Source organism: Macrotis lagotis, chromosome 2, assembly GCF_037893015.1.
Source record: "Macrotis lagotis isolate mMagLag1 chromosome 2, bilby.v1.9.chrom.fasta, whole genome shotgun sequence".
NCBI lineage: Eukaryota > Metazoa > Chordata > Mammalia > Peramelemorphia > Peramelidae > Macrotis > Macrotis lagotis.
The window spans coordinates 162,783,748-162,807,168 of NC_133659.1; the positions used below are offsets into that span (position 1 = coordinate 162,783,748).

Here is a 23,421-nt window from a genome sequence, read left to right on the forward strand (position 1 = left end):
GCTACAGGAGAAAAGGAGGACATAGTGGAGGAAGATATCTGAGTGATGTGTGATGAGAAGGGGAAAGGGGGGAATTTGAGGAGAATGCAATACAATAACAATAATAGGTAACAGTATTATCACACTTTCGGACACCTAGGTGCCACAATGGATAGAGCAGTGACTTTGAAGTCAGGAGGATTCAACTTCCTGAGTTCAAATCCAGGCTGAGATATTTACTAGCTGTGTGACCCTGGGCAAGTAACTTAACCCTCCTTGCCTCAATTTCCTCATCTATAAAATGAGCTGGAGGAGGAAATAAACTACTACAATATCTTTGCTAAGAAAATTCAAATTTCGGTTACAGAGAGTTGGACATGATTGAAAATGACTGGACAACTTCTACAACAAAATAACAAACTTTTAAGTTTACAAAGTACTTTACATTTGTTATCTCTTTTGATCCTCACCACAAACCTATGAGTTAAGTGCTATAATTATCATTCCCATTTTATAGATGAGGAAACTGAGGTCCAGGAAGATTGTGATTTCCCAGAGTCTCCCAGATAAAATAAATATCTAGGGCAAGATTTGAATACAGATCTTCAAAATCAAGTACATAAATGTAAGGGGAACAGTTCGAAGATCAGGTTTCCTAGGAGGAAGAGTACAGAAAAGGGAATGATATAAAATAAAACTGAAAAAGTAGACAAGATCGGGGCGGCTAGGTGGCGCAGTAGATAAAGCACCGGCCCTGGAGTCAGGAATACCTGGGTTCAAATATGGTCTCAGACACTTAATAATGACCTAGCTGTGTGGCCTTGGGCAAGCCACTTAACCCCATTTGCCTTGCAAAAACCTAAAACAAAAAAAAGTAGACAGATCCCAGATTGTGAAATGTCAGACAACAATTGGATATGTTATGCTATAGACAATAGGGAGCCACTGAAATTTTCAGGTAGTTAAGTGACATAATCAAATCTGTGTTTTAGGAACATCATGCCTGTTAAGTGATAGGAAATGAGTTTAGACATTAAAAGGGACTAACTTCCCTGAAGGAAGAATGGTACCACAGAAAGAATACTGACTTTGCATTCAAACCACAGCCTTGGTTGAGAATTGGATATCAGCCCTAGGTCACACTTAGGAAATCTTAGAAAAAGTCATTTAACCTCTCAACTTTGTAAGTAAATAGTTAGACTGGATGATCTTCCAGTTCTAAAACTATAAATTCCTTGTGGTCTTGGAATGGAGGAAGAGAAGGAATGGGGAGCTAAAAATCCCAAGAGATTATCCCTCCCTAGAGAACAGGAAAATGATAATTGGATGTCTGAGAGAAATTGCATTGTAGCTGTTGTTCAGTCACGTCTGACTCTTTATGATCCCATCTGGGGTTTTCTTGGCAAAGATACTGGACTGGCTTGCCATTTCTTTCTCTAGTTCATTTTACAGATGAGAAAACTGAGGCAAACCAAAATCTTATCTTTTATTGGAAGCCTTTCCACACCCCTCTGTTCATTATTTTCCCTATATCCTGTATATAGCTTTTTTGTACACGTTCACCTGTATGTCGACTCTCATTAAATTATGAGCTCTTTGAGAGCAGGGTTTTGGTTTGCTTCTTTTTATAATCCCAGTGTTTGCCTCATAGTAGGTACTTAATAAATGTTAATGAATTAACTGATTGATTTAAGTATCCTATGTCCCGTCCAAACTAGTCTTACTGCTCCTCACATGCAACCCTCCCACCACCTCTTCCCATGCCTCTACCTCAGAGAATCCCTTGTTTCCTTCAAAGCTCAGTTCAAGGTCAACCTCCCTCATATGAGATCAGAAGCTCTCCCAAATTGTATTAGTGCTGTATACATTCTTAACTATGCACATGTTGTCATTCTCAATATTCCAATAGAATGCAAGCTCCTGGAAGTCAGAAACTATTTCATTTTTTAAAAATTTGTATTCAGTCAGTTAACCTTTATTAAGCATCTATTATTTGTCAGGCACTTTTGGGGATAGAAAGAGAAGCAAAAGACAATCTGTATCCTCAAGGAGCTCACAATCTAATGGAATTTTAAGATTATAAATTATGCATGCTGCCTGTGTTCTGATAGTCAAGTGATAGATTCAGATTGAAATATATATTATTTTGGACATGACCAATGCAGAAAGTTTTTTTGATTAAGTATAGGTTTGTAACCAGAGTTTCATTTTTCTTATTTCCTCAGTTGAGATAAGAGGGAGATAATTTGAACCTAAAAATAAGATTAAGTGGAATTTTTTTTAAAAAATCACTGTTTCAGAGCAGGTTATTATCTACTCTGGTTGAGTTTCCTCTGTCCTGTACCAGCGAATTCATCTAATAAGAGGGAAAAAATTCTCAGTTGGTATCTCAGCCTCCTACTAGAAAATCCTTACATGGGAGGGATCATGTTTTATCTGAATGTTGCACTCTCTGAAGTTTCTAGTCCAGAGCACTGCCCACCAGAGATATTTCGGAAACATTTGTTCTTTGTTAATGAACCTACCAAATCACCTTCCAGTCCTTAGGCAGAGGACTCTCAGAAGAGATAGTCCTCCATCATGTACATGATGCTATCATTGTCTTGGGAACTACACAGCAAGTCTCAGATCCACATCTAGAGTAACTCATTGCCTTTGACTGTCAATCATTGGCAGCCCGTTATGTTAACCCCAAACCCGGACCCCTCACTGGTTCATATCTTCAGTCACAAATTTATAATCACACACACAGTAAATCCCACTTAGTCAGCAACACCGCCTTCCCCCACACCCCCCCCCCCACATTTACATACAACTTCCTTCTAATGAGCTCCTTTACAAGCCCCAGTACTTACAGTTCCTGAAGGGAAAGGCCCTGAACAGTTTTCCAAGAGAGTGAGTTCAGTGCATTGAAAGAAAGATTCCTGTTGGAGAGAAAGAAACCTTACTCCTAGTTGCCATTCTGAGCCTTCTCTAAAGGTAGATAACACCTGGCTGCTCTCCAATGCCTTCCTCCCCTCCTTACCTTCTACCTCCCCTAAACTCAGGTACTCGAAGAAACAGCTTCTGTTTTGAGACTACTGCTCTTCTCCTGACCAGCATCACAAGGGTTAAACCCCCCCTTCACTCCCTCCCTTAGACCCCCAGGGAAGAGGGGGATCTGAGGGAACAGCCGGCTCCCCTTCCCCCCACCTGGCCCCAGCTGGCAAAGTGCTGAGGCCACAGCTGGGGGGGTGGGCAAGAGGGGGCCCATCTGTGCTCCCTCTTCCCCCACCCCATTGTAAGGGACCAGATGGGGAGAGGAAAAGGGAGAACATCTAGGTCCCCCCCAAACAAAACCTTTGCACTAAGTAACTCAAAGCATTCTTGCAGACAAGCATCAGCTTCCCCCAATTTACACATCCCTCCCTTCCTTCATCTTGGTCCCTGTGCTTCTGAGAGCCTTGTCCCATCCCCCAAGCCTTCTCTCCACCTGTCTGATGCTCAATCCTGTAAAGGGGAGGATATGACAGATCTCATGATGCCTTTCTTCAAAGCCTCTGAAACTTTAGAGGAAGGCCAGGGCTGGGAAAACAGTTCACACACACACACACACACACACACACACACACACACACACACACACACACACAAACAGAGCAGGGCAAAATCTAGAGAAGAGAATTTCCTAGGTAAGAAGAGCTGAACTCCAGATCTTTTTCCTTAAAGTTTCTTCCTTTTTGACACCTTCAATCGGAAGGGGCATCCATATGTCCAACCTCAAATTATCCTTCTGGTTAAGAAACATCTCTGGAGAGTGGTCTGGGTCTCAGCTTCTTGCCCGGACCATTTCTTTACAGGTGTACCAGTGAAACTCCTGCCCCTGATCTCCTCTCTTATAGGAGGAAGTTCCCAGCGGGAAAGGATGACAGCAAAAGCAGAGATAGATACAAGAAAAAAAAATCTACTGTGGCCTTCCACATTTACCTTGGGCTTAAATGACCCTTTTCCCATTTGGAAGACCCAGAGTAGGGGCTGAGGAGATAAGGATTCCTATCCTGGAACTTCAAGAAACTGATCTCTACCTCCCCCCGCCCCTCCCCGGCAACCTGGAGACCCAATTAGCTCCTAAAGAAAAGAGATCTGTAGAAGGGCCCACAACTCAAAGCTGGAAAATGGGAATTTTATCCAACAAAGACAAGCATCTGATAGGTAGGGGAGACTTTCAGAGAAATTTCCATCTCTGAAGAATATGAAGAAGGACCTCCTCATAGGGTCTTGCAGGATGGAAACAGAGAAATGAGTTATAAGAGCTAGGGAATGTGAGGACTCAGTCTTTGACCTAAGTCTTGGGTATTCACAGCTGTTGGGATGATCCCTCTGGCCTTTACAACTCAGAGCTGAGTACCCATTAAAAGGCCCAGCCCTTCATTCTTTAAGACACCCTTACAGAAGGACCCAGGTGTACTGGTACTTACAGTCGGCTCAGCCGAGGGGTGAAGCGAAAAGCATCTGGAGCTACTGATCGGAGACCACTGTGTACAATGGTGCTGTGGAAGACAAATCGGGGTTAGTTCCACCCAAGGGGTGACTGATCCCCTTTCTCAGCACTCCAGCTCCTGGCTGCTGGCCGCTCCCTGACCAGCCTCTCAAACCTTCCTCCCCTCCCAATCCATCCCCTCCTCTTACAGTTTCCTTAGCTCTCTCAGGATACTCAGGTCACCCAGGGTCAGATGCTTCAAATCCTGCTGGTTCTCAACATGGCTATGGGAAAGAGAAAACATGGCAAATTTAGTATCTCTCTCTTCACACACACACATATGTGTGTATATGTATATATGTATATATATATATATATATATATATATATATATACATACTCACATATATTTTCCTTATGAAGAGACTTCAGTTCAGCTCAAATTCACCTTCACTTCCAGGTATATCTTAGCAGACATAAGCTCAATTCCTCTGGTGGAGAGCTCTTAGTCTTCCCTTATAACTCAGGACTCCTTTATCATCTCCCTGGTCTCTCCCAACACACTGACCTGTTCAAGTTTCAAGTCTCTAACATGTTTATGCATCCCTCTCTCACACAGGTAAATAACACACCTGCTCATGTGCACAACTCTTATGGAATTGTTGTGGGTACTAAACCCATGCCTGCACATCTGTATCTACACAGATGTGAAGACATCACTTTTAAATGATAAAGACAAGACCCATGATTTAAGTGGTTCAAGACAGATGAGGAGATTCTTCTGATGTGGGTCAGTACTTTCTTCTGATTTTCTAGCCTAGTGTTTTTCTGATTAAAATGACTTGCCCTGGGTCACATGGTCAGTATGTGTCAGAGGAGAGACTCAAACCCAGGTCTTTATGACATCAAAGCTAGTTCTCTATCCATTATACCACACTGCTTCCCTCTAGGGAGGTCAAGAATCAATTTTTGGACCAGATTTGTGATTGCACCAGTATGAAGAACCAGGAGAGAGTCAGTGTTCTTTGCAATGAAGACTGGCACTTGCTCCACCATCTCTAGTCTTAGAGGGTTGCATACAGCATTTAGAGGCCAAGTGACTTGCCCAGGTTGCTCAGCCATCATAGGTCTAAAGCAGGAATTAAACATGTTTTGTTTTGTTTTTGCTTTAATTTCAGAGGCCAGCTCTTTTACCTGCTTTTCCATGATACCTTTAATAATAATGGGCTACCATTTTTTTTGTGGGTGGTTGGGTTTTTGCAAGGCAATGGGGTTAAGTGATTTGCCCAAGATCACACAGCTAGGTAATTATTAAGTGTCTGATGTCGGATTTGAACTCAGGTCCTCTGAACTCCAGGGCTGGTGCTCTATCCACAGCACCAACTAGCTTCCCCCATTTGTTTTTTAATGAAATAAAACTGTACCTCTCTAGGACTGAGGCTGTGATTCCTCCATTGGAATAGGGAACTCCAAACTGGGGATTTTCTCTATCCAAGCAAGTTAGTTCCTGGAGCCCCAAGAGGTTAAGTGAATTACCCTGGGACAAATAGTCAATGATGTCAGAGGTGGGACTTTGAGCCCATGTCTTCCTGCCTTCAAGGCCAGCTCTTTATTCACTATTCCATGCATCCTCCTCCCATCATCATTATAATCATCATCAACAACAAGGCTTTAAGATTTGCAATAGCAGGGGTGGCTAGGTGGCACAGTGGATAGATAAAGCACCGGCCCTGGAGTCAGGAGTAGCTGGGTTCAAATCCAGCCTCAGACACTTAATAATTACCTAGCTGTGTGACCTTGGGCAAGCCACTTAACCCCATTTGCCTTGCAAAAAAAAACCTAAAAAAAAGAGTTGCAATAGTATTTAGCATAATTATTTCATTTGAGTTTCACAATAACCATGTGAATTAGGTACAGGAAAATTTATAAACCTACAAAACAAATAAAATTATTTTCAATTTACAGATGGAGAAACAGAGGCTAGAAAGGTGAAATGATTTGCCCAGTCTTCATCAAATAGCTAATGTCAAAGGTGAGATTTGAACCCAGTTCCCTTCTTGACTCCAGGGGTCATTGATTTTTCCACTGAACCATTCTGCTTCTCCTCCTGATCTCCCTGAGGGTCCATCTGCTCTTTCTCGAACAAGTTTTTTGATCTTGATTGATGGGAGTAAAGGGGAAAAGGATAAGCCTGTGATACCCAATGCCCCAAGATTGTTACTTCCTTCTGCCCCTTAATAGAATCCTTCCTCAGAGGGTGTAGGGAGAGAATCAGAGAGAGAGACAAGGAAAAGAAAAGGGAACACAGAATAAGACAATAGACTAGGGGAAATTGAGGATAGAGGCAAAGAGATTAAAAGAGAAGACAAAGAGACCAAAGGAAGCTGAAGTCCAGGTGCCTATCTTCTTTAATTCCCCTTCACCCTACCCCCACCCTTGATGGGGTCCTTGGAATTCATTGTGGCAAAGCATGTTGGTCAATTCCAGAGAAATCCTAATCTCATCATGAGCCCTTGAGTCACTCTACCCCGAGGCCTGGGGGTGGTTATTCTCAGAATCCTTCCTCAACTTCAGACAACATCCTCCACCCTTTCTTCCCGAAAAGGAGGAAGGGTATAGGGGTTAGAATAGGCCAGAATTGTCTCCTTTCCCCCAACTCACTCTCCCTCACCCTACATGTTTCCCCAGCTCCCTTTCACCCTGATATTTCTCTAGTCTCTGTTCTCCATATCTTTATTCCTAGTTCCTCCCTTCTTCCCCAGAATTTTTCCATTCTACTCCTTACACAATATTCCCAGGTCCTTGCCCCACCCTTTCTCTCAAGCCCCCACTCTGTCAGTGTCCCTAGTCCTTGTCCCTGTCCCCCAGCCCCCCCATACACACACACACACACACACACACACACACACACACACACACCTCCCTTTGCATTTCTCGCTTGCCCCTGGCTAGATGCCCAGATACCTCAATCCCTTTCCTATCTCAGCAACCCCTGCCCAGCATTCAGAGAAAAGTGGGGGCCCAGAAACAGAGGCTAAGGGCAGCGGGGGATAACTAGTCAGAATGGGGTTGCCAGGCAGCATGAACTAGGAGGCCCCTAATTCACTTTTACTTGAATTTTATTTGCCTGTTCCCAACAATATCAACCCATTTTTAGCTCTTCCAGGGAGACCCAGGAGTTCTGCCACCCAGTACCTCTAGCTTTTCTGAGAGAGAAGGTTCCTCACCAAACTCCAGTCTCCACATACCTCACTCATGCAACCCCTACCCCTTTTCCATATGTATCTAGGCAAAATGATTAGAAAGCAACAAACCCCAGGGGCTGGGTAGAGAACCTTACCAAGGAGTCTGAGTTCCTTGACTAAAGTAATGAGGACCCAGAAGTCTGGGATTCCCCTTGTGAAAGGTAGCGTCCTGGGGTCAGAATTGCATTCAAATCCTGAACTCTATCACTGTGCCACCTTAGACAACTTGTTGCCTTTCTCTGGGCCTCAGTTTCCTAAACTGTAGAATAGGCTATTTGATTAGATCCTTTTTAAGGGTCCTTCCAAACCAGACATTCTAGGTTCCATAATTTTGTGAGTCCTGAGTACAATGCCCCCACCCTTTACTAGAGATATAGGGCAGTAAAGACGATACTGGAGGAGAGATTAGGTAGAAGATTTCATTTCCTTCTCTCTCCATTTCTTCACCCTTAAAGTGGGTTACTGAGAAGTACTGCAATTGTGCTTTTTGCCTGTCACCTCAGGTATCTGAGTAACTTCCAGCCAGTCATTACAGAATACTGGGGCATCTTCCAGCAGATTAAGGTACTTTCCACATGCTTACCATGCTACATAATATTATAGAACATTCTCAGTAACTCCTCCCATATTCTAGGGAATTTCCTTCTCAACAATAAAATAAAATCCTAAAAATAAAGTCACTAAAATACCCTAATACAACCAATCATGCCAGGATCTTTTCAAATTATTTATCTTACATGCTCCAGGATAGACAAATATGTTACTCCAACAACTGTTAAAGAAAAATGGAGTATTTTCCAGTCAGTTGCTCCTTTGAGTATTTGCTGCTTCTGCAGACACCTCAAGAACTGTTCCTTCCTTCCTTCCTTTCTCCTTAGATTTCCTTAAGGACTTCACTTGGGGCCTTACTTTCTGTCAGCTACCTTGTTTTCTCTCTAGTCTATGAATTTAGCTCCTGAGGTTTGGGAGGTGATGATGGGGGCCGGCAGATGGGAGATGGGAAGATAGAGACAAGAGACAGAGAAGAAATACTAAGCAGAGGGCTGGGAACATCCATCTCTTATTGTAACCATTCAAGAGAAGCCAAGAGGCCACAAGTCATTCCTGAGAAAAGGATGGGAACAAGGGCCCCTAAGATTCAAAATCAGGTGGGGCGGAGAGGTGTCCTGTCCCTTTGATCCTCCAAGCACCAAGATTATGAACTCTCTCCTACCAAAACAACAAGATTTCCCCAATCTTTTGTGGATGGTATCACTAGGGAAGAAAAGTGTCATATATAAGCTGGCATTAGCTGGAGCTGCCCAAAGCATAAGAGCAGAGGGACTGGGGAGGTGCTCAGGGAGTCACTGAGGGAGAGGGCTGGAAGGACACTGAGGAAGTAGGGAAGAAGGGCAGGAAAATGAGAGAGGGCCACCAAGAGAGGAGGCACTAGGAGAGAGAAGTGGCCAACACCAAGTGAGACACCAAGTGAGAAAGGCAGGGGGCTAAAGAAATGTAGGACAAAACATAAATACTAGATGAAAAAGAGGCTAAAGGAGAAAAGAAGATCTTGAGGAGAGGAACAGTGACTAAGAGGACCCCAAGGAAAAGGGACAGTGGTTGGGGTATCAACTCTTAGAGCATCCTCTGCTCCCTACTGTTTCCTATCTTTACCTGACTTGGGAGTCTCAAGTTCCTGATAAGACCTTAGAGTGGGGTGGGGGCTGGAGGGGTGGTATGGAGTTTAATTCGAAATTTTGCTGTTGGAAAACCTCATTGCTTCCCATTCCAAACCTGATTCCCAGAAGGAAGCCCCAAGATACAGGAGAAAAAAAGAAATCACCCCCACAAAGCTACCCATTAGTCTTTGCCCAGAGCAGTGCCCAAAAGACTTGAAGGGGCAGCACCCAAATACTAGAGTTCCAGAAGACAGAAATTCCAGTCTCTCTCCCCATTCAGTCCCATGGGCACCTGCTGGCCACACCACCCTGCTAAGGGAGCTTCAAGTCCATACTTCCCCCAGTCCCCCTGCCCAGCTTCAGCTCTTCAATGCCCATCCCTAATCCCCTTGTGGGCACTCACAGCTCTGTCAGGTTCTCCAAGCTAGTCAGGTTCTCCAGGCTTGTCAGGAGGCCAAAGCTGGGGAGAGCTCCTGGCTTCGTGCAGAGCAGCCCCGAGGGGCCAAAGGGGCAGCAGGCATGGGGGCAGTGGGCAATGCCCGAAGGCACCAGAAGCAGCCAGGCTAGCAGGGCCCAGGGGCAGCCCTGCCTGCCAAGCTGCCCGCTCCTCCCGGCTCTGAGCATCTCCCCCTCACTGCCTTGGCCAGCCCGACTGCACTCACCCAGCTGCTCCCAGCCCAACCTCCCCCCACCCATCCCCAACATGTGGACGGGCTGCTTTAAAGGGACAGCCGTCTTAAAGGGGAGGAGCTGGCTCAGCCCCTCTTCCCCAATATCCCCCAGCCTCTGGACTTCTCTAGGAGTGCTCCTCAGCCCTCTCCCCTCTCTTTATGTCCTCTCCCCATTGCTGTTCCTTCTCTTGTGCCCCCTGCCCCTTCACCAGTGTCCTTCAAGCTCCTGCACCTGTCTTCCAGTACCCCCTGCCCCCTTCTCTCTTTCCCATTATCCCTCCCAGTCCTGCCCTTCTCCCCCAGTGGCCCCTCAGCTCCCCCACCTTTTCCATAGCATCCTTCGACCCCCTTCTTTCTTCTCCCTCTTTTAACCTTTCCTCCTTCCTCAGCACCCCATCCCCGAGGACCCCTAGACCTCCCCAGTATCCAGCCTTGTCCCCTCCCAGAGTATATCAAGCAGCTTCTGCCTTCTCCCCCCTTTTCTCTTCCCCTCTCCTCTAGGTACTCTTCCTCCAGCCCCCCCCCCCCAGTTCTTGCCTTTCCCCTTATGTCCTCCCCCTCACCCCCAGGACTGTTATTCCTCCAGGGGTCCCTCCACCTGTGTATTCCTGAGACCAGGAAATCATTTTCTGTGGACTTAGCCTCTTTGGCTAGCAAGGTCAGGTTGGGAAACTAGCTTGTTGCTTCCTGCATCTCAACAGGGATCCCCGGGCTGGGAAAAGCTCGAACCCCGAGTCCCTGCCCTCACCCTAGGCCGACCTCCCCCTCGAGTTCCTAAGGGATGGGCGTCTGGGGGGCTTTGGGGGTGGGGGGTTCATCACTAAGCGAGCTCGGGATAAAATGTAAGAAAGAAGAGAGAGAGAGAGAGAGAGGGAGGGAGGGAGGGAGGCCTGGCCGAGGGGGGCCGAGAGGAGGACGTGGGGAAACGGGGGAGGCGGAGGGGGGAGAGGCCTCCCCGAAGCGACCACCAGCCCGAGTGCACGAGCCGCGCCTGCATCGGGGAGGGGCGTGCGCCCCGCTGCACTCGGTGGCCGCGGGGTGGCGCCAGCGGCGCGTGCGCTTGTGCTGGGCCGGGCCGGGCCCTGGACTCGGTGCGTGCGAGGCCGCCTGCGGGAGAAGTCCCGCGTGGGGGGCTCCCTCCGCCCAGGCCGCCTGCGGGGAAGTCCCGCGTGGGGGGCTCCCTCCGCCCAGGCCGCCTGCGGGAGAAGTCCCGCGTGGGGAGCTCCCTCCGCCCAGGCCGCCTGCGGGAGAAGTCCCGCGTGGGGGGCTCCCTCCGCCCAGGCCGCCTGCGGGAGAAGTCCCGCGTGGGAGGCTCCCTCCGCCCAGGCCGCCTGCGGGGAAGTCCCGCGTGGGGGGCTCCCTCCGCCCAGGCCGCCAGCGCCCGTCCGCGGCGCCCGGAGCTTGGGCCGTCGGGAGCTCGGGGCCCCGGCGGGGGCCGCAGCCGGCCGCGCGGGACTCGGGGCGCAACCGTGATCAACACGTGCCTGAGCCCCGGCTGGGGCGCCCCTTCCCGGGGACCCTGCGTCCGACCCTGCCCCGAAAAGCCAAGTCTGGGCCCGGGCGCGCAGCGTCGGGCCAGGAGGCGTGGAGGCCCCCCGCCCCCCAGGAGCCACAGTAGCCACAAAGCACCCGGAGCCCCCCGCGTGCGGAGCTGGAGGGCGGGTGCTGTCAGCTCTCCGGGGGAGACTGAGGCTGGGGGGGGGGGGGACAAGAGAACTCGAACCCGAGACCTCGACGCCCAAAGCTGGGGCTCTGCGGCCCCGGCTGCGCTTGTGCTGGGGCGGGGAGAGGGGCCCGGCGCGGGGCGCGGCCGGAGGCTCAGGGGCCCGGAGCCCGGGGCTCTCTGCGGGGCAGCGCGGGCAGCGCGGGCAGCGGGGCGGGGCCGCCCGCCGGGCCAGGAGCATCGATTTCCTCGTCGGGAAATTAATAGGCCTCAGCTCCAAGGGGCGGGCGCGGCGGCCGGGACCCCCGAAGCGAGGCCCACCCGCAACCTGGGAACCAACGTCCCGGGCTCCCCCCCAGTTATTTACCCCGTCCCGGGTTCCCTCCCGTTTCTGCCCCATCCCTGGCTTCTCTCCCCAGTTTCTGCCCCATCCCTGGCTTCTCTCCCCAGTTTCTGCCCCATCCCTGGCTTCTCTCCCCAGTTTCTGCCCCATCCCTGGCTTCTCTCCCCAGTTTCTGCCCCTATTCCTGGCTCCTTTCCTAGTTTCTGCCCCATCTCTGGCTTCTCTCCCCATTCTACCCCCATCCCTGGCTCCCTCCCCAGTTTCTATCTCATCTCTGGTTTCCCTCCCCAGTTTCTGACCCTATCCCTGACTTCCCTTCCCAGTTTCTGCCTCTACCTATGTACTCTCTCAAGACCTGGGGGCCAGGGCATGGGGTACTCCCGTTCTGTATCAACGTTCGGATCAATCCAAAGTGACTTCGGGGAAGAAGGTTTTCCCGCAAACTGAGGGCTGAGGGAGCCCGAGGGGCATCGCCACGCTGACTCCCCCACCGACTCCTGGTCCTCGACCCAATCCACCAGTGTCCCGAAGACCGGATCTCTCTCCCTCCTCCTTAATCCCACTGACTCTTCCTGGCTTTCCTCCTTTCTTACTTACCGGCTCAACCTCTCCAGCCCTACCTGAAGAGAAGAGTTATTGTTGTTATTACTTTTATTATTAGATGAGCTTGGGATTTCCTTACTGCCGCAGTCAGGAAAGGTGTCTTCTGGGTGAGTTTGGGGTTGGGATGTTTTCTCTTGCCCGCCCCCCACTTCTGCCTTTTGGCCTTATTTTTACAACAGACGTCCACAGTCGTACCCCACCCCCCTCAGTTGTCAGGCTAAATATTTTGACTTCACTGGAAAGAAAGGGATGGTGGGAAGGTGAAGCAAGAGGGGACAGTAGTACCTCCCCTCCACTACCCCATTGCTCATAGACCAATGGGCTTTAGGACCATAATTGGAGGCAGGCAGGGGGTTTCCAGTTCGCTGTCTGTCCAGCTTCTTTGCCTCTTGCTCCTGGAGATTCCACTGGGGGAGAAATATCTCCAGGCTGAAAGAGATATATGAAGCCCAGCACCATCACCACCAAGGTCGTGCTTCTGTGCCCCCCAACCTTATTCTTTTTCAATTGAGTTCTAACTAGTACTTCTGTCTATGTCTCTGTCTCTAAGTCTGTCTCCGTCTCTCTTACACACACACACACACACACACACACAGAATTTCCTCCTCTAATTCCATCTTTGTCATTTCTCAGTCCCCAAAGTTCTGGGTTTTTTCCTCATCTCTATACCTTTATTATTTTCTTAGTTTTTGACACTGTTTCTCCTTGTGTCTTCCTATCTTCTTTCTTTTGAGTACCTCAGGTTCTCTGTCTCTTGGGCTACTCTCAAGCAACCCTTTGCATGTCCTGCCCCCAACTTCTATCCCTACCAGGCTGGATAACACTGAGCTGGGGCTGGGTGTGGGTTCAGGGCCAAGACAATGACAACACCCAGCTCTTGGCTCTGGGGATCATGCCTGCTGATGAACTTCCTCCCTTTGGGATTTGGCCTGGATACTCCAGAGGGTGAGTCTTCAACACCTTCTCCTGGGAGACAGAACACTTGGATTCTTCTCTAGTACTTGCCCTCATTGCATTGCCTCTGGCAGCAGTAAATAGGGCTTAACTTTGATCACAGAAAGAATTTCTCAAAAGGAGAGTGACTAGTTCCTTGAAGGGGGTTTGTGGCTTTCTCTCTGGAGCAATTGTCAGTAGAAACACTAAAACCATCTTCATTCTAGCTGGAATATCTATGATCTCAGAGCCAGGGTGAGAATAGAGGATAAGGAACTTAGAAATTCCCTGTGTAGGATATGCAGTCATGCAATGGAAAGAGCACTAGGTTTAAGTCCAAACTTTGCCATTTATTACTTGTGTGATGCTGGATGAGTTAATGTACTACTGTGGTCCTTAGTTTCCTCATCTACTGATAAATCCTAATTTATCCTACATATATCTTGGTAGTATATAATTATTTGTGTATTGTTTCCCCCACTAGACTGTGATCTCCTTGAGAGCAGGGAGTATTTGTTGCATTTCTTTGTATATCTAGCCCTTGACATCATAGTTACCATATAAAATGGTACTTTGAAGTTTGCAAAACACTGTCCAAAAATTATCTCACATGATCTTCACAACTGTGGAAGCAAATGTCATTACTAGTTCCATTAGACAGATAAGGAAACTGAAACAGATGGAGATTAAGTGATTTGTTCAGGGTGACATAGTTAATTCTGAGTCTGGATTTGAACTCAGGTTTTCTTGATTCTAAGATTAGCACTCTATCCACTGTGCCATCTAGTTGCCTAGTAGGTACATAATAATCACTCAGAAATGTTTGTTGACCAACTGACTGGATGTCAGGTCCCTTCTAGGTCTAACTCCATGGAGGGAAGCTAAAGAAAGCTCAAAGAAGATATTTGTTTTTGTATTTTTTTCTTTCCTTTGTGTCAGTCCTAAAATCAAGAGATTTGGGGACTAAGAGAAGTGATTTTTGGAAATAGGGGGTGGGGGGAGAATACAGTAAAGACAGAGCTGCATCCAAGAGTAGGAACAAGGTAAGAATAACTTATTTTTGTAAAAATATCCTCCCAACAACTTTGAGAAGTAGATAGATGTACTTATTATCATTCCATTTTACACATGAGAGAACTGAGGCTAGAGAAATCAAGAACCTTGCTTGTGATCATCTAACTAGTTAATGTCAGAGGGAGGATTTGAACCCTGGTCTCCTGACTCCATACTCCAATGCTCTTTCCATGATGATGCAGTGATGGTGAAAAGGTACCAAGAACAATGCCTGCTTCCCCACCACCCCTCCATTCTCTCCTCTAGGTCTCAACCCAGTTTGAAGGACATCCTGAAGATCTAGTCTGTCTCCTCCCTCAGATATAGGGAGGCAGCCCAAGTGGGACTTAGTTGCTTATATGTTCACACACACACACACACACACACACACACACACACACACATTCAAGTCCATGATGAGCTCTCCCCAGTCTTGGCACTTAAAAGAACTGTTACCTACTGTACTTCCCAGACTCTCTTGGGGCCTCTCATCAACCTTAATTCAGAAACTGGGAGCTCATCCCAGACTTTGTCACAAAACTCTCATCCAGCCCCAGTGGTGACTCTTTGGTAGCTCAAGGTGCTCAATGAAATAGGGCAAACTGCTTCCCCATCTTTATTCTCAGAAATAAACAGAACCCAAAGAGGGGAACTGGCTTGTTAAAGGTCACACATGGAATCAATGCCTAAAACTAGAACTAGAACGGGTGGCGGGGGGAGGGTGGCTTCTGGTTCCCAGCTCAGGTCTCTACTACCCACAGGAGCTATGTCAGCAGCATCATGGAATGGAGCACTGGATCTGCAGCAAGAGGTTTGAACTGTGATTCTGTGGCTCATCACTATCTGCGAGTCTTTGAGAATTCTGTGGTTCCCTTCTAGCTCTAAATGGTATGACTGCATAGGAGAGAAGGCTGAGGGCAGAAGGGGAGGGAAAAGCCTCCATCCTTCCCTTGACAGACCCGAAGAGGGATGAAAGACAAAGGCTGAGCAATGGTGAATTAGATAGACCTCAGAGTCTTACTAACCTAGGGAAGGAAAGCAGATGTTCTTCCCAGGCTGAGTCAGTTTGTCCCCACTCTCTCCAGATTTCTCTCCCCACCTCCACCCCCAGTCTTAGACTAGAAAGTTCCCATGTTTGGTTGGGGGGTGGGGGAGAGGGCTGGGATTGTTGACTGTAAACAACCTTCAGGTAAGGGGAAGGGAATTGGGGATACAGTAACTGAGGAACAGTGAAGAGTTGGCACAGGAAAAGAAGATTCAAATGAAGTTTCAGAGAGAAGTTCCCCCTGAAGACCCCCTCCTCTGGGAAGCTTTTTCTAATTGACTTCCTACTATCTATCCCTAGCCTAGCACTGACTGCTCAAATTGACTCCTCCTCCCTTGTCTCTCTGGTCAATGTTTCTCTGTCCAGACTCTGAATGTAGATCCCCTATCTGCCATCAGACCTCTTCAAGGACAGGGACTGTGTTTTCCTCATCTACCAGTTCCTAAGGGTGGGGGTAGGGTCTCTGTCATAGGATAGACATAAGAACTGGCAAGGTTCTCTGGGAGATATTTGGGACTTACAGATACCTTTGCCTCAGGGTCATTATTCTCTGCTCATTATTAAAAAGGGAGCAGAAGGATGACCATGGAAAAGGGGGAGATAGAGCACAGATGCATGTCCAGGCCCCCGCAGATGCCAGACAGGAGTGTGGTTGTCCAGACAGAAGCACGTCCATGGGAGGGACAAGCAGCTTCTGAGGGAGGGGGTGTTGTTTGATCTGGGGACCCAGGTGTCTGGTTCTCAGTGTCAGTCAGGGAGGGAGCAGGAGAGGCCAGAAAGGGAGAGAGAAGTGGGGGTGGGGATCAGGAGGAACCTGAAGTGGGGGGTAATCAGGGAAGGCTTTGGGATTTGTTTTTCCAAAGTGTTCTCATTAGGGGAGCTCTGAAGAGCCTAGGGGCATGATGGGAAGTAGGATGAGGGGATCCTTAAGAAGGCCCCCTACCCCTTTCTCAAATCTGATTGGTCCAGGGACAGGTGATGGAAATAGTGGGGGGTGGGGGGGAGACAGTTGCAAATATCATAGGCCACTTGTCTCTCTCTCCCTCCTACACACACATACACACAAACACACACACACACACACACACACACACACACAAAGGTAAATTGTGGACTATTTTCTCAGTATTGAGAGGCGCTCCTTCTCTGGGTATACATCTTTAGAAATGAAGGTGTAGGGGAGAGAAAATATTATTGATGGTGAGGTGAGCTGGTGGAGAACAGAAGGCAGAGCTGGGCAGGGAAAGAAGAAGAGGTTTAGGTTTATAAGACGTTTAGGAAAACAATGGAAATCAAATAAGCGGAGAAAGAAATAATGGGGAGAAATAAGTTGGGAGATGAAAGATTAAGGGAGTTATCAAGATGTCTAAGCTCCTATGCTTGCCCTCATACACACACATATGTATTCACACCATCAAATTTCAAGAATCAATGCCAAGAATGGTGTATGTGTATTCCTCATATCGCTAACTAAAAGGGAGTCAGGGACCCAGATGTCCAGGTATGGAGGAGGAAGGCTGGGGATCAGAGTTGGATGAGGCATTTCCTGATCTAGAACAAAGACTGAAAAAATTTGCCCCTGGGGAGGGGGGGAGCGGTTATGGTCCTCTATGGGGATAGAACCTTTGCTGAAATAAATGCACATTAATATTATATAAAATAAATGCTCATAATCATGAAAGGAAGGATTTTCTAACATAGAAAATATATACTTTTACAAAAAAAATACTATCTTTGAACATCCTTCATAGTACCCACTTATGTGATTTGCCTTAGGTAACTGTCTACTTTGCCTACCTCTAAACCAAACTCTGGGAAGGTAACAAGTGTGTCTTATACCTAATCTCCCCTCAACTTGTACCCCTACTACTTGGCACAATACTGATCACATAGTAGATATTTGCTGAATGGAATGAGCAACACCATACCCTGTTGTCTAGATGACCCAAATCTGAGTCCTTTTATGATATTTGGGAGTAGGAAGCTTAGGGGCTCCATTAAGATGAAATTTTATTATGATAAATGCCCTATACTTGGGTTCAGAAAAGCAACAACATAAATACAAGATAAGAATAGCTTGTGGTAGAAGGACCTGGGTATTTTAGTAGATGCCAAAGTCAATATGGATCCAACAGTGTTGGCATGAGGTCCATAACAGCTAACACTACTGCAGGCTACAATGTAGGTAGGTGGTCCAGTGGATGGATAACCGAGCCTGGAGCCAGGAAGACTCATCTTCCTGCTTGCCTCAGTTTCCTCCTCTGTAAAATGATTTGGGGAAGGACATGACAAACCACTTCAGTATTTTTACCAAGAAAACCCCAAATGGGATCAGGAAGAGTTGAACTCAAGTGAAACAACTGAATGAAAACGAAAATTGCAGGCTACATTAAAGGAAGCGTTTATTATATCTAGAATTATAAGGAGATGATCATCCCTCTGTACTCTCCCATGGTTAAATTACATCTAGGATATTGGGTTCAGTTCTGGGGATTACCTTTTAAAAAAGTCATTGACAAGTTGTACCTCATCCAGAGAAAGACAAACAAGATGGTGAGAGAACATCAACAAAGACCAGTTAGAGGAAACTGGAGATATTTAGTTTGGAAAAGAAAAGACTAGAAATGGAGTAGAGCAGATATGATAGCTGTCTTCAAGTATTCATGTGGAAAAGAGATTACATTTGCTCTTCTTGTTAATGACTGAATGTTGTTAAGTGTCTGAGGTTGAATTTGAACTCAGGTCCTCCTGACTAGTGCTAGAGACCAAGGTCTCCCACTGCATCCAGGGCTATCTCTTCATACTGATCCCTATCTGGCCATTGAACCCAAATGGCTCCTGAGGAGAGAATGAGGTTGGTAACTTAGCACAGCCCCCTCATTCAAATCCAATTCCCTTGAATGTAAAGGCATCACCTTTCTGATGTCATGGTCTTCTTAGAGAATGAAGGATAAAACACCATTATCAATCATAAGCAGACAAAGATGAGCAGATAAAAACAGAATGTAATTTGAACTTCATTTAAGGAAATACTTGATAATAAATGGACCTGTCCAAAGTTGAAAGAGGCAACCCAGGTAAGTATGTAGTGGCCTCCAGGACATAGAGGTCTTCAGGAGGAAACTTAACTGGCTACTTGTCCAACACACTCTAGAGTGTATAGTCTAGACTTGATAATCTCAGAGGTTGTTGCCTCTGTTAGGCAACTGTAAGATTCTATGAATGTAGGAGTGAGCAAGGAAGACTGGGTATATATGAGGACTCAGGTTTATGAGTTTCAGGTTCTTGTGAGAAGGCATGAGGGTCTCTTGAGAAGGAGACAGGGTATGCCTAGAATCTAAGTGTCTTTGTTCTTCCATCTGTGTCTCCTCTGTTCCTCAGTCTGCCCCAGCCTGGACATCCGCACAGAGGTGTCAGAACTCCGGCGACTAGAAAACTGTACTGTGGTGGAAGGCTACCTACAGATCCTGCTCATATTCACAGCAACTGGGGAGGATTTTCAGGGCCTCAGCTTCCCCCGCCTCACCCAGGTTACTGACTACCTGCTCCTCTTCCGTGTCTATGGGCTGGAGAGTCTTCGAGATCTCTTCCCCAACCTTTCAGTCATTCGAGGCACCCGCCTCTTCTTCAGCTATGCCCTGGTCATCTTTGAGATGCCTCACTTGAGGGATGTGGGGCTTCCAAGCTTGGGTGCCATCCTTCGAGGGGCTGTGCGTGTGGAGAAGAACCAGGAACTGTGCCACCTGTCCACTGTTGACTGGGGTCTGCTGCAGCCAACAACCAATGCCAACCACATTGTGGGCAACAAACTAGGAGAAGAATGTGCTGATGTATGTCCTGGAATGCTGGGCACTGAGGAACCCTGCATCAGAACCACTGTCAATGGGCGCATGGACTACCGCTGCTGGACCTCTGGGCACTGCCAGAGAGGTGGGTACATGTGTATAACAAGTGAGCACAGGAGATGGTATTTTGGGGGTTTTTTTGACAAAGTAATGGTCACCCAGCTAATAAGTGTCAAATATCTGAGGTCAAATTTGAACTCAGTTCCTCCTGACTCCAAGACTAGTGCTCTATCCACTATGCCACCTAGCTGCTCCTGGAGATAGTATTTAGAACAGGAAGAATTCATATAATCTAGACCTCTTGTTCTATAGATGAGAGTGATTTTTCCAGATAAACCATCTACAAGCATTTTATTAAACCCAAACCGTGTGTCAAATACTTGACTAGATGCTAGGGATTTATAGACAAAAGTGAAACAGTCCCTGCCCTCAGGGAGATCCTATAGAGAGCAACAGAGACACAGAAGATAGACATATATAAATAAATACAGACAAAAAGAAATACAAGTAAACAAGAGGAGATGTGAGGAGAGGGAGTATTCCAGGCATAGGGGGACAGCCTGTGCAAAGGCAAGGATACAGGAAATAGAGCTTTTCTATGTGAAAAATAGCAAGAAAGCCAGTTTGGCAGGACCAAAGTGAGAGGAAGAGAGTGATATATGAGACCAGAATGGGGCCAGTGTGTAAAGGACTTTACATACTAACAGAGCTCACTAGGTAGTAGGAAGCAGAATTGAACCAGAACCCAGGTTCTAGAACTCTAACCCAATATCATTTATATGACTATATGAGACAACAAATGCTTAAGTGCTTCTTGTGTGTTTTAGGTTGAGATGCAAAGTTTAGAGAAGTCACAATGCCTCCCCTCATGGGGCTCACTGCCTAAGAGATTAAGATGCTCATAATACATATTATATATATATATACACACACACACACATATATATATATATATATATATAAACTACTATTTATGTGATGTTTTATGGTTTGAAAAATCACTTTAAGAACTATTATCTCAATTGATCCTCACAATGATTCTGGGAGTAGGTACTCTTATACTCATTTTGCCAATAGGGTAATAAAAACAGGGAGAGGTTAAATGACTTTCTCAGGATCACAAAGTTAATAAGTATCCAATTCACAATTTGAACTCGGGTCTTTCTGTCTCAAGGTCCAACATACTATCCACTTTATCACCTAGTGATCTGAATTGGTATAGTAAAAATATTACATGATTAATTAATCTATCAATATTTATTAAATACTTACTATATACTTGGCACTGTGATAAGCTCTGGTATAGAGAGAGCAAACCAAAGGATATATGAAACCCTAGGAGGGTAGTCATTAATGACAGGTGGGGAATCAGGGCAAGTTTTATTGAATGAGCTTATGACAGATATGACTTACTTTTTTGAAAGGACAGGTAGGTGCAGCTAGGTGACCCAGTGAATAGAATGAGGCCTGGAGTCAGGAAAACTTGAGTTCAAATCTGGCCTTAGATACTTCCTAGCTGTGTGACCCAGGGCAAGTCTCTTAATCCTGCTTGCCTCAATTTCCTCATCTGTAAAATGAACTGGAGGAGGAAATGGAAAACTACTACAATATCTTTCCCAAGAAAACCCCAAATAGGGTCATGGAAAGCCATACATGATAGAAAAATGCCTGAACAACAACCTCAAGGGACATCAGAGGTCACCTCATCCAACCCCCTGATTTTGCAGGATAGTCAAGAGACACTCAGGGTCACAAGAGTGATAGATGACTGGGCCAGGTTTCAAGCTTTTTGGTCTTTGATGCTAGATTCAGTGTTCCTTCCAAGAGTAAGTAACTCGTCCAGGATCAGAGCTAGCTAGCTTCATTGGGCAAGTTCAAAAGGAGATGAGGAGAGATGAAGACATGAAAGATAAAAAAATATGGAAAAGCATAAGGAGGAGAGATGGGAATATCCTAAAAGATGAAAGAAGAGGAGGAGGACTAGGAGGAGATCTGAGAAAGGAGAGGAAAGAGTTAAGCAGAGAAGAAGGGAGATGAACAGGTGCAGGGTGTTTGTGAAGTGAAGGGAATGAGGGTCCTTTAAATTCAAGGAGGTGAGCCCTGAGACCTTCAGCTTGAAAATCTGCCCAAGCAACTATCTCTCTCATAAACTAGGAAACAGGTCTAGATAATGGGGAGCGCAAATAATGGGGATCGCAAAAACTGCACGCTCTCCCCCACCCCCCCATCATCCAAGGTAATCAGATCCCTGTTGTATCCTGAGCCCCCCACCTCCACCACCCTAGTGTTGTCTATAAACAGAATTGCTAATTCTCAAAGTATATGGTATCAACACATCCTGCCCCTACTCATGGCCCCCTCTCTTACTCGGTCTCTAGTTCTCTCCACACTGGGAAGCCAGGCTCCTGACTGCACCCCCAATAATCTTACCCTTTCTCCCAAATTTAAAGAATAGATAATAAGTGACTAGTTCTCCAGCAGGGGTATGACTGTTTTGGACTCTAGAGGTCCTTAATGCCTCCCCCCACTATACCTCCCAAGCAGAACTGCTTATAGGAGAATGGTTAGTTCCTACACTGGCATCCTGCCTGGCACAAGCTGGGCGTTCATCCCAGACAGAAGGGGAGGGAGACACAGCCCTGACAAAGCAAGGTCACTGTTCTGTCCTGAGCTGCCCCTGAGCACAGGGGAGAGAGGCCTCGGCAGAAGCAGAAGGAGATACTCTTCCAACCCTCAGGGAGCCCCTAGTTTGAGGGCCAGCCCAGGACACAGGAACAGAGACAGAGGCAGGAAGAGAGGAGGGCAGGTGAGTCTGCCTGACATCAGGTCTGGGGGACTGGGGGGGAGCCAGAGGCAGGTGGTCAAGGATGCTACATGCTGTTTAAATAGACATGCCATTATCTGATTTCCAAGATCCCTTCCAACGAACTCTGAGGCACAATTACAATTTAAAACACCTTGCATTCTCATCATGTTTTGAGGTTTACAGAGAAGGCTTTGTCTGGAGTGAAAGACTAGATTGAAGAGGGATAAGAGAAAGGTACTGATGTTAGTCTACATTTACAAGGCATCTATTGATGTATGAGGCCCACATGTTAAGAATTTATAAATATTAAGGGCAGCTATGTGGTGCAGTGGATAGCACTGACCCTGGAGTCAGGAAGACCTGAGTTCAAATGTGACCTCAGACACTTGATACTTAATAGCTATGTGACCTTGGGCAAATCACCTAACCTCATTGCCTCACAAAAAAATACAAATATCTCATTTTATTCATGTAACAACCCTGGGAGATATTATTATCACCATATTATAAAGAAAGGCAGAGAGATCTTAAGTGACTTGCCCAGGGTCACACAGCTAACGAGTGTCTGAGGTCAGACTTGAACCCAAGTCATCCTGACTCTAGGCCCCCTGCTTATTGTCCATCCTCATCTTAGGTACCTTGGAGATAACCCAGGTAAAGACTCTGCTAGGCAAACAGGACAGATGGGATATTGTTAGAGAGGTGGGTCCCTCTGGGTGGTGAGTGGTATTCTAAGTGTATGACTGTCTTTGTGAGAGAAGTTGGCACTGTCCCTGATGCCCGCTCTTCCCATACCTACAGTATGCCCATGTTCCAGGGGCCTGGCTTGCACCTCAAGGGGGGAATGCTGCCATCCTGAATGTCTGGGAGGGTGCAGTCGGCCCAATGACCCCAAGGCTTGCGTGGCTTGTCGGCACTTTCATTTTGGAGGTATTTGCCATTCAGCCTGTCCTAGAGGCACCTACCAGTATGAGGCCTGGCGCTGTGTCACTGCTGATTACTGTGCCAGCCTCAGGGCACTGCCTGACCTGCCCGGCCAAGTCTCTGACTTCGTCATTCATCAAGGCAGCTGTTTGGCCCAGTGTCCCCCAGGGTACACTCACAATGACAGCAGGTGA

General features: G+C 47.0%; 2 protein-coding genes across 2 annotated transcripts in view; one reads left to right on the forward strand and one right to left on the reverse strand.

Moving 5' to 3' along the window:
• Nucleotides 1-9,965, reverse strand: part of NTRK1 (neurotrophic receptor tyrosine kinase 1) — a 39,752-nt gene extending 29,787 nt beyond the window's left edge. Inside the window, exons 1-4 of the mRNA XM_074223180.1 lie at nucleotides 9,745-9,965; nucleotides 4,648-4,722; nucleotides 4,437-4,508; nucleotides 2,835-2,903 (exon numbers count right to left, since the gene is read on the reverse strand). Coding sequence (XP_074079281.1) covers nucleotides 2,835-2,903; nucleotides 4,437-4,508; nucleotides 4,648-4,722; nucleotides 9,745-9,965 — 437 coding nt within the window. The remainder of the gene's footprint in view (nucleotides 1-2,834; nucleotides 2,904-4,436; nucleotides 4,509-4,647; nucleotides 4,723-9,744) is intronic.
• Nucleotides 9,966-13,013: 3,048 nt separating this feature from the next.
• INSRR (insulin receptor related receptor) overlaps nucleotides 13,014-23,421 on the forward strand; it is a 32,752-nt gene continuing 22,344 nt past the window's right edge. The window contains exons 1-3 of the mRNA XM_074223179.1: nucleotides 13,014-13,566; nucleotides 19,034-19,582; nucleotides 23,105-23,417. Of these exons, the coding sequence (XP_074079280.1) occupies nucleotides 13,482-13,566; nucleotides 19,034-19,582; nucleotides 23,105-23,417 (947 nt within the window). The 5' untranslated portion in view covers nucleotides 13,014-13,481. The remainder of the gene's footprint in view (nucleotides 13,567-19,033; nucleotides 19,583-23,104; nucleotides 23,418-23,421) is intronic.